We start from the raw sequence: 12,012 nt of genomic DNA, 5'->3' as shown, positions 1-12,012 counted from the left end.
AATCTCGATATTTGTGTTGCATTGGCCAGAAATAAAGTAGAAGGGCAAAAGTCTAAATGATGGAGAGATGATTGATTTGTATAGTTGTATTTTACTGGCAACCAGGCAGGACCATTGATAAAAAATGAAATTTCGTGTTATAAAATAACAATCCCGCAAACAAAATCTCTATCACAGTAGCCATGAAATTCATTTTTACTATCGTTCTATAACTCGATATCGAGTTAGTGGACATCGAGTTGTGGAGAGTTGAAGTCGAGAAATTTTCCAACCCAAAAAAATCCTAGAACGGACCGAGAATCGTGAACCCAGCCGCCTCCAGCATGATCTTGCTTTATAGCCATTACCGACTGAGCTAAGAGGGCTTAAACCTAGTTATGTGTGATTAATGATTTCATCACATTTAAACTAATTGGTATTGCTATATTGTCATAACAACTGAAAACTGAAAAAAAACCACTATCGAAAATCGATTTTACTCTCGTTATTTACATTATACATACATACGTTAAGTATGTAGTTCGCTGTAATTGTACAATGGTGTGCTATAATGCGCACTACTTCCGACACTATGTATAACGAATAGAACGAGAGAAAAATCGATTTTCGCTAGTGAGTTTTTCCAGTTTTCAGCGGTAACGACAATATGACCGCAAACAAATATACTGCAACGAGTGAAAAACATAATTTAGTTAACGAGAAAAATAATTATGTGCGCTCATTAGTGGCGACGGACCATTTCATTTACTGCAATTCCGCGATATATATGTCAATTCTCTGAACTCCTATGCTGCTATACTGACGACAGCTAGCAACAGTTATACGTGTAAATGTACTTGTTATTATTACTACTCAACTGTAGACACATTTTGAGAAATTATGCAATTCAGCCTATTAGGACATGGCAGTTAATCGCTGCTCACGACATAATGAATGACTCATCATCGTCACTTTCTCTGTTTTCAGCTGTCGTCAAACAGGATTTAATTATAAAAACCCTGAATGACGATAAAAGATGACATCATTCCAGTTTATTAGGTTTTTATCAGTTTTATTCTTTTCATACGAGTGATTCAGACGGTATTTGACGTTCCGCGATGCAAAATCTTCTCAATTTGACCTTCTCCAGTTGAGTGATAAAGATAAACAAAATGTTCCCCTTTCAAAACCAAACAACACCACTCTGCGAGGAATCACGTTTCGACGATTGGTCGATAATTAAAATATGGCGTGATTCTTTAGCGTCCGTTATAGTTGCAACCGGCATGAAAACGTTCAGCAATTTCGATTGGATTGTTATAAACAGTAACTGTATACTGATAAGCTTTGCCTATTCAGGGGATTTTCGATATTGATTGGAAATCGCTTCGCTTTTGGAGTTCTTTGACACGGATGTGCATTTAGGTTACAGGAAGTAATAGCGAATGAACAGCGCAACTTTTTGTTATTTGCACTTCCGGTAGATGGAAAACTAATGGAATTTATTTACATTGTTGATGAACATAAGAAAATTATACAACAGAGAATCATGCACCACTTCACAGTCACATGTGTTCGACGTAGCTAACCTTTCGTTATGCACTACCAATTAAAAAGCAAGGAAGTATGTATGTAACTACTGTTTTCAATTATTAAGGACGTAGTGCTGTTTTCCGACAACGCTAAGCTATCAATGTCACCCATTTAAAAGGCAACGCTGCTAATGACATCCCATAGAAGGTTGTTATCGTCATTTTTCAATTGATGTCATTGAAGTTGATTAAAAAGGAATAGTCCCAAAGCTGAACAATTCTATCAGTATCAGTATCAATTTACAGCTTCTTGCTTAGAGATAGAAACACTGCATGGGTGGGTCATTTATCAGCTCATCAACAGTGTTAACTATTCTTGTAGTAGATTGATGGGCCTTGAATGGAAAGAATTTGATTGCGATAGTATCGATGATATGACAGTGACAGCTAAATTATCGTGTGCTTGTACGAAGTTTACGTAAACGAATTGTCGTCGGGTTTCCCACATACTCGTCCGGACAGTGTCATGTGGCGACAGATTATTCTATTCATTGAAAAGTGACATTCGGACAATAGCCGGCACTGTGCAACATTACTGTTTCGTTCGCATGTACAGCTGGGAATAAAGTAACACTTGGACGATTATGTACGCATGGATAATCTCTAAACTGTCATATTGATTTAGTGGAAATGTAGATATTCTTCAATATCGTCATATGGAGCCTATTTTCGCTCTATATGTGTATCAAAACGTTTGAGCTAGCCTTTCCACATCAACGTTCCACGTTCAAGTACAAATATGATTTGGCAGAGGTGAACTAGCCTACGGCTGAAATTCTCTTAAATAAAGAAACCAAACCAACCAACGTATGACTGTATATTTTTTCTTTCGCTGATGATCTTAAAATTTTCCCCTGACGCTACAAAATAAGATTGATACATTCAATGACTGGTGGGACTTGAACCGCATGACAGTAAACCCTAACAAGTGCTCTATAATCATCTTATCTCGCAAAAAAGAGCCCTTAAGTTCAATTACATTCTTCTGGGTATTTCAATTGAACGAGTAAGTCACGTGAAGGACCTGAGTATTATCTTGGACACACAACTGACGTACAAACAGCACCTCAGTACAAGGGGCTGTTTTGGTCAGGATGTTTGTCCCACGTTGTTATTTATCCGGTTGCAAAAGATGAATGTCGACACATTTCACAGCACAATCATTGCCTTTTTTTACCACCGAGAGACATCTTGCTTGCTTTTAGGTGGTAAATACGATTACTAATGAGGTAATACAATTAGTTTCCTTCTAAATACTAAATAATGAACAATTACTTTCTAACTACCAAGATATTCAATAAAATCACAAAACCGGCGCAGCAAAAAGGTAAAACACAACATAAGAACAACAAAACAGTAGTCAATATATGTCAATGACATTCCAGTTGTGGATCAGATCATTACAAACGCACCGGGGGTATTTGTTATTGCCGTTTTTCATATTTAAGTGTGGTAGAGGCTGACACCGATGCATCGATGACACGGCGCTAAATCCAGTACGCTACCTACATCTAAACGGGACTCACATCCACAAGTTGGAAATTTTTCTCATGCTGGGCTTTACACTTTCATTAGAAAGATCGAATCCAGTAGTGTTCTTAAATTTTACGTCCATTTCAAAATGTTTGCATCCACCGGTGATGACGAAAGGCACAGACCAAGCAGCAGGCAATGAACACAGTGCACCGAAACAAAGGCTTATACTGGCTATGACTATAAAGATAGCAAAGCAAGAGAGGACCCAGCCTACGGCTAAAAGTCTCTATAATAAAAACAAAAAAAGTTAGCGAAGTACACAGAAGTTTAATGTGGGTATGTGGCGTTACCCGTCTTTCAAGCGTATTGTTCAAAGTAAGGATTCGATTCTTGCTCCAGCTGGTAGAACTTTTCCCTACTGGTCTACTTGGTGTTCCGTGTTGTTCGTTGTCTAGTGTTAGGTGTTCAGTCTGCGAAACCTCTGGTTGAAGACGGTACCAATTTTTTGTTTTTAAAAGTCACTTTAATACTCTTGGGTCAATCGTGAAACAGTGTAGCTAAACCACAACGAACCAGCCCACGGCTGAAAGTCTCTTTAATAAAGAAATCTAAATCTAATCTAAAACATTTAAAATGTCTGCGTCGGCGGTTGGTAAGCCCTCATTTTATACCACAGTAATTCAGTTCAGTGTGATCGTAACTTCTCATCATAACTTGTTACATTTTGTTCAGATAGAGATAAGATAGGCAACTACTACGAAGATTGCTACGGTAGAAAACATCCGGTACTACAGAATAAACAAAGTAGACTGTTGCTAAAATTTCAACACAACGATTCACATCACATTTATTTATATTTACAGTGATGATCCTGTAGTGGTTTCACAATGCACTAGGGTTCGAAACGACAATTTAGAACAAACAAACAAATATCCGCTAGGTATTTTTAGGACAAGTTCCTAAAAGTGACTTCGCTTTTTGTAATCTTGAATTTTTGGCGTTTTCCAGACATTTATTTTATTTACTGCTATATAGTCGTTGACTACCCTTGACCACCCACAACAATAGCACTGTAATCTGCAGTGTTCACTCTGATTACGAGGCTGTTCATAAACAACGTAGACACTTATGGGAGAGGTTGGCGAGTGTCTACGATCCATTCAAATGTTTACAAATTTCTATTAACGATTGTCTAGATGGAGGCAGGGGAAGGTTAAAGATCTTTCAAAACTGTCTGCAGCTAGGGCCGCACTCCAATATTTTCCGGGTGTCTCGTGAAAGTTACCAAATGCCAAAACCTATCGAATGACGTTAGAATTCACAAACAAGATCATATGAGATCATATCAAGTTGCCGCATCCGATCATGTTCCAGGTATTGTTCTTTGATATTTTTTGTATCTATTGAAATACTCACAAATATTTTTCTATTGGAGTTGACTCCTTCTTTACATTATGAGCAGTTCTTTGATAGATAAAATAGTTTGAATAACTCCAATTGAAAATTCTCAAAAGTAACAGCTCTTTTGGAGTTGACCGCTTCTTTACAACATAAGCTGTTCTTTGATTTTTTTTAAATGAAACATTCAATTGAAATATTCACGTTATCCGAGAGCAAACATATATTGGAAAAATGTTAGTTAACTTAATTATAATAATATGGCAGATGTCCATTATGGCTATCGTACATTATGACTAACGTCCACATACGAAAATAACAGTATGGCTAACGTCCATTATGGCACTCGTCCGTATGGCTAACGTATTTATGGCTAATGGGGTGTCATCATTTATCAATTTTTCTTTTTACTGGAAGGTGACTTTAGTTTTGATTTTGCTTTCTGTCGTGTCCGCAATTCCATCAATCTATCTGTGTTTCCTTTATCAGTTCCATCCGCTATGGTCTATCAATTATAAATTTATATAAATACTTGGCGTCTTGCAGTGAACCCTAGCAGCACACTTGTCGCAAAACGGTTGTAGTAACTCCTATGCGACTTATTTCGGTCACAATCAAGTTGCCGCAACTTTTCGAGGCGGAAGTGTGTTGCTTGGGAAGTTTTTGCGAGCTTTCGCCACCTACATTTCTAAGTGAGGTCAAAAAAACTGTTTTTTTTTCAAATCAACCTCAACTAAATTTCGAAAAATGTCCATAGAATGATATGAATATGTCCATAGAATTTTGATTCCTTTGACAAAGTTTGACATGGTTGTGAGAGTTTGTTCACAAAAAATGATCTTCCTTTTGGCGTAGGTGGTGAAAACGGCCCTATTTTTTTTTCAACGACGGTGGTCCTCTTTTTATCAAAATAAGAAAACAATATTGTTTTAATTTGTATGGTTTAGAGGAATAAAGGGTGCCCCATATCAAATTGCATCACGGAAAAAAACGCTGCAGAAAATTACCTAGTTGACCGATCCTTTTCAAACTTTCAGACAATAAAAAATAACCTATTAGTAAACTTTTGACATATTTATTTCATTCAACTTCAATACCATAACCGTACGCTCGCACCTTACACTTAACTCCGCTCATTAGGTTCTGTACAACATCTGGTTGCAGCTTCTTCTGTACGGAAACCCACCTTTTCTTCATGTCTTCCTCAGATTTGACCTACTTGGGATGCTTCCGTAGTGCCTGCTTCATAATAGCCCAGTATTTTTCGATGGGCCTTAGTTCCGGTGCGTTGGGAGCGGTTCATGTCCATGTGTACGAAAGTGACCCCGTTGGCTTCGTACCACTCAACACAGCAAAAATAAATTTTAATTACATCTAAGAGGATGCACTTCAATCATGTCGAAAATCTCATGCAATTTTTATGGCCACAAAAATAAACATATGCAGTGAAACACTGTAATGTCAGTTCATGCACTGTATTAATGATGATTTCCTTTTTTGCAAGTAATATTACACCATATTATCGACACGATTGAAGTGCATCCACCTTGATGTGATATCTAAATTATTTTTTTGTTGTACAGGAAAACATTTGAAGAGTGGAACGAAGCTACCCAAGCAACAATTCAAGCTGAACAGCTAGAACAGAAGCTGATTATTGGTTGATTTAAGGTGTACAAAGCTGATTAACACAAGGCTGATTATATAGTTGATTAGTAGCGATTGAAGCGAATTGTATCCCCATAATACAACCTCAATAAGTTAGCTGATCTAAAGATTGAACAAGCCTTATTTAAGCTAATCACTACTCCACAAATCAGCAATGCGTTACACATATTTTAATAACCTGATTGGTTAAATGTAGTCAGTGTCACTCGTTGCATTTCTGGCATATTAGTTCTTCTAAATTCACTGACTACCTTTCTAATCCCAAGTAGCGGCAGCAGTAGAGGCAAGGTAGAGGAGCTTTTTAGGAATAGCCCCAGGTAAAAGTTGGCTGCGACGACGTCGGAAGCATTAACATTTGTGTTTCTGTGTTTTGTCTGCTATATTGCACTGCATTTTCAGACAGAATTTCCAAAAATATAACTCAATTTTGACTTGAAATAAATAGCGCACTTATGTCCACATTGTGTTAACGACACTTGAAAATGAGAAGAATGTTTTACTTTCACCGCTGGTTGTTTACAATTTTACATTGCTGAATAATACTCTTCCGGTTGCTGTTATTCAACTTAAATTTGACGTGGACCTTGTTGCAGTCCCATACAAATATATAAGGTATGATGCGGTCTTCCATTATTTTATTTTTTTTCTAAATAAAATTAGAAGGCTGAACAAGGGTTGGAAAAGACTGTCATTTAATGCCTTTAAAAGCTTATAATTTGTATAACTGTTCATCTTTTGGCTGATTGAAATCACCAGATTTAGATGTTTAAAAGCTGAACAATGGTAAACGTGGTCTATGTACAACAATTATTAAAACTAAGGCTGAATTAAAATCGATTGAACAACACTTGTTAAGCACCAAATTGTTATCTGGGTAGATCCAGCCAGAAGATCGTAAGGAACTTGTGTTGCTTCAACAGAGGAAGCAGACGCTTCTGTAAACACTCCTTGAGGTAGATCTCCCCGTTTACAGTCCCGGTAGGCACGAACGGCGCACTCCGTTTGCCACATGACCAGATCGCTTGCCAAAACATGTGTTTCTTGGCAAACTTTGAAAGTTTCTGCTTCCTTACTTGCTCTAGAACATAAAATTTGTGCTGGGCGGTGAAGAACAGTAGCCCCGGAAGCTACCGGAAGTCCACCTTGACGTAAGTCTCATCATCCACGATGAGACAATGAGGCTACGTCAGCATCTGGGTGTACAGTTTCCGGGCTCATGACTTTCCCACCGTATTTTGCCGTTCGTCACGATTTGGAGCCATCTGCACTTTGTACGTATGCAGTCCCTCGCGGTCCTTGGTTCTCTGAACGAAAAACTTGGACAGATTCAACTTTTTGGCAACATCCGTGACCTAAGCATTCGGATTCCGCTTAAACGCTTTCACGACACGCTTGTGATCCTCATCACTAATAGAACATCCATTCTGACCGCATTTCTCCTTCCGTTCGATGCTCAGAGTTTCGTAGTAATATTTAATCACACGGCTCACCGTTGACTGCACGATTCCTAGTTGTTTTCCGATGTCCCGATGAGAGAGTTGAGGATTTTACAGGTGCTTGTGACGTTGCTTTTCGGGTGACACAGTTCTTCTGCTCTAACTTTTTTTAATTTCGATTAACGTTGTTGTTTTACGAAAGCAATTTTATGTAAAAATTATCAATAATGGTTTTCATTTCAATCATACTTTTCTCATCAATTGTACAAAAGGAGACAAACAGTATTCCATGGACTTTGTAAGGACTTTTAATCTTATAAAATTGTAGCTCATGTTTGCTCCTTTTGGAGAAAAGTGTCATATAAAAATGGACAAAAACCAACTTTAAACAACCTTGAAAAGATGCGTCATGATGATCTTAAAATCCTTGTCCTTAACATCAAATCGGAATAAAAAAAAGTTAGAGCAAAAGAAAAACTGTTGAATCAGAGCCACCACAATTAAATTTCGAAAAATGTACACAGAAGGATATTTTGATGAGATATAATTTTTATTTTTTCAGCAGAGTTGCTTTAAATTAATCTATAACTTTTAGAAGCAAATATTTCTCTAATCTTAAAAATAAAAGGTTAAACATTTTAATTTTGGAACAAGAAGACCATTTTAGTCACAACCTACGCCAAAAAGGAAGATCTTTTCTTAAAGACAAACTCTCTCGAAAATGTCAAACCTCTAAAGTGCATGGTTTTCGACATATCCCTTATTGTCTTGAAATCTTGCGTTTTCGACCATAGTACATTTCCGCGACATCTGAACCTTCACTATTTCATCATTTTTTGCACTTATTATTGACTCATATTTTGGGGTCAAATTTAAAATCCTTTTTTTAATGAAGAAACCGCATATATCTCTTAATTCAATGATAATGCCTTTTACATATGAAGATTGAATTCATCAGAACGGCAACAGTAACAACATTCATTGTTCAATCACTCAAAGAGGAAAATCCAATTAAAAACCGGTATAATAGCAGCTAAAACTTTTATGACCTATAAAAGAAGATTCGAATATTGTTAACCCTTGCCAAGGTCTGCGATTGCACGAAAGCTACGAGTGTGTAACCTATTTCCACGTTTTCATTTCCTTATTTTCAGAAGCTCGTAACTCAGCACTAGAGATCAGGATTAATTTACAACTCACATGTGTCAGTTCGGACGCCGATAGCTCGAAAGATGGTACAATGTATCTCCATCGGCGACAATAGATAAGATACTTCTTCAAGCTACCTTGTGAACTTACGACAACATAAGTAAACCACGCACATCACATATGATTTACTGCGTGAATCTGGCGAGACGGACGACGGATAACGACGGTTGGTTTTGGCCTTCGCCGGGAGTATTGACATCGACAGTGCGAAATTGATTCTATGAGTAACGAATTCCGATCAATTTCAACGGTTGATTGACAACGGGATTGTGACTGCGGTCGGTGCCCACGCAATAGCCACACTGCCCATCACAATGGGTGAGGAGAGCATCGAGTGTAACGAGGGCAAGCTGATCACTAAGAACGGCGGATACAGTCCAGTCAAACAGTCAGAAAATGGCGATCTGGCCCGGAATGATAGCCAGAAGAAGATAGGTGAGTTGATTGCGTTGGGAAAACGTGGGTGGGCTCCAGTGATAACGCTGTTACTATAAAGTGATACTTAAAGCTGACCTTGGAAGCGATAACAATATATTGTGACTCTAATATCGTGGTGATTTGCCGCTCATTGACGTTAGTTTGAAGAACAGTGTCTACATTCAAATGAAAATCTGAAAATAAATCTTCAAATTACACAACATTCGACAATATAAAGTTTACTCTGATAAGCACATTTGGAATATGAATTCAAACCATCAAGTAAACAATGGACATGTGCAATCATTTTAGCATACGTCGCAACTATACACACGTATCGTTATATCTCTACAATTTGTTATCACTATTTACGCAAATATTTATACCCATTGACATGACACAACAAGTAGAGTTAGCGTTACCATGAGGACTAATTTAGAACTGCTGAATCATATGTACCAGTACCTAGTAGGAAATTGGATCAATTGAAGCTAATCAAATTGTATACTAACAATTTCATCAGTCTACATCATCCGTCTTGTCAACCTACGCAATGGGCAAGTGCCGCATCGTGCAGCGAGACAGGATGGCGTTTTCTCGGAATTATTTTGTTTTGCACTTGAAAGTATCTAAGCGTGTACGCAAGCGGGAAGGAGGTTTCCTCATGGTTGTAAGCAATTTGAATGAGGGTGGTGTTGTTTCACCCACAAAGAGCAAGCGCGTGATGTATAGTTTTTAGATGCGAATGTTTTCAATTTACTGCATTAATAGGCATAGTATTTGCGATCGTTGTATTTGCCCAGGGAGAACTTTCCGTGTTGATCTTTTGCCAAGATAGTTTTATGACCAATTAGCTCACGGTCAAAGAAATTGATTCACCTCGGCTTTTCTGCGCGCCTCACGCTGCAGTCAATGAAAGAGCGAGTGGAATTTTTCATCGTTCCTCAAATTAGAACGAAATTGTTTTCCAGAGGGTTTAAATTTAGAACACTTCTGAGCTAAGTTCATGGCCAGAGTAGAGATGCTGCTGATATTTGAAATCAATCATGAGCAATGTCGAACAGTAGTTTGCGAGAAGCTTGCCAAATTTAGAATTATTGTCAATCAACTTGATTGAATGTGACCCAATTCAGAGAATCTTTTTGATGTGCCTGCTTGTTTCCAATTTATTGATCATCCTACAGCTGCGTGACATATTGGACAATGAGTCAAATTTATCGATGTATCGAAGATATTCTTGTGACTGCTTAGATCAAAGTATGAACGAATATTTGCTTCTAATAAGTTTAATTACTTTTCAACTACGCATATGATTTGCAGTTTTGTATTTTTTTCCTTTGGTTTGTTTTTCCTACGATCTTGTTTTCCAGTGATACCGACGCCAGGGAGGCAGCTCCGACACCTAGACCCTACCTATCGACCCATCAACTCATGAACCGACGGAAGGCGTGATCAGAGATGTTATGCCTCAGAACATCCCGGCGGCGCCGACTGGGATTGAACCCAGGCCTGCTGGGGTGAGAGGTAATCACGCTTACTACTACAACACCGGTGCCGCTGTTTTGTTTTGTATTCTTCCATTATTTGAAATTGGGAACATCCAAATGCAGTGTTAAGCCTACTTTAAAAAATCAACTCATGATGGTTTGGTACGAAAAAATTGAGGCAATTAATGATATGCAAACCAATGCATTGCAATGTTGATGCATACTTAATCGACGATGCCAAAAACTCGAAAGCCTGCTCATATCGAGGCTCATATTTAAAAAGGGATAAATCTAAAAATTTATTTGATTCTAAGGTCTTGAACTTTATTCAAAAGGCTAAGAGGCTCAAGATCGTCAGGATCATCTGATATCGGAATCAGCGGCCTAGAATTCAAGCAGCCTTTTAAAGGGTGTACCGTTTAAAATCCGCACACACAAAATTAATTCTCAAAATTCGAGATTTTATCGGATTATCAACAAATTTCCAGGGAGTTAAAATGAATAGGTAAAGTTAGCTTTGGCATCATTATTTAAATTTATTTCGTCTTTATATCCAAATGCGTGAATCTTGGCCTTAACCCTAGCATAAGACTCTGCACGACCTCAGAATTGACAGTTTTTTGCATATTATCCCATGCTTTCTTGATTTCTTCTACATTCTTCACCACTTTAGGTCGTTTTAGAAGGTGCTCCTTCATAATGGCCCAGTATTTTTCTATTGGGCGCAGTTCCGGAGTATTTGGGGGGTTCAGATCTTTCGGCTCGAAATCGACATCATTCGCCTTATATCACTCTAGCACGTCCTTCGTGTAGTGGCATGATGCCAAATCCGGCCAGAAGATTGTCGGACCGTCGTGAGCCTTCAGGAGAGGGAGAAGCCACTTTTGAAGACACTCTTCCAAATACACCTGTCCATTCATGGTGCTTGCGGTAACGAAAGGTGTTCCGCTTTCCGCAAGTACAAATCGCTTGCCAAATTAAGAACTTCTTGGCGAACTTCGACATCTTCTGTACCACGGTTTGGGTACTTCTGAACTTTAAACGTACGGAGTCCAGCTCGAGTTTTGGTATTCTGCACGAAACATGCAACTTTTTAGCCACATCTCGAACTGAGGCGTTCGGTTTCCGTTTAAAGGCCCCAACCACGCGTTTGTGGTCGTTCTCGTTCAGATGTTCTTCGAACCGTTTTGTGATACCAGCACCGTGGGATTCGCGATTCCCAACTTTTTTTTTCCGATGGCACGATGCAACAGATCCTTATTCTCAAAGTACTCGTGCAAAACTTTTTCGCGCACGCACTGTTCTTTCGTCGCCATTTTGAAAACTTTTAATCAACTCACATAGTGTAAA

The 12,012-nt window shown here is 38.3% G+C and overlaps 1 protein-coding gene across 1 annotated transcript in view; it reads left to right on the top strand.

Moving 5' to 3' along the window:
* hrm (hermes) overlaps positions 1–12,012 on the top strand; it is a 44,949-nt gene that overhangs the window by 14,409 nt on the left and 18,528 nt on the right. The window contains exon 2 of the mRNA XM_065220939.1: positions 8,704–9,193. Within this exon, the coding sequence (XP_065077011.1) occupies positions 9,073–9,193 (121 nt within the window). The 5' untranslated portion in view covers positions 8,704–9,072. The remainder of the gene's footprint in view (positions 1–8,703; positions 9,194–12,012) is intronic.

This window comes from Ochlerotatus camptorhynchus, unplaced genomic scaffold, assembly GCF_037179485.1.
Source record: "Ochlerotatus camptorhynchus isolate MF236.1 unplaced genomic scaffold, CSIRO-AGI_Acam_v1.1 ptg000136l, whole genome shotgun sequence".
Lineage (NCBI taxonomy): Eukaryota > Metazoa > Arthropoda > Insecta > Diptera > Culicidae > Ochlerotatus > Ochlerotatus camptorhynchus.
Note: the sequence above shows the minus strand (reverse complement) of the source record. Positions and strands in the feature narration are given on the sequence as shown.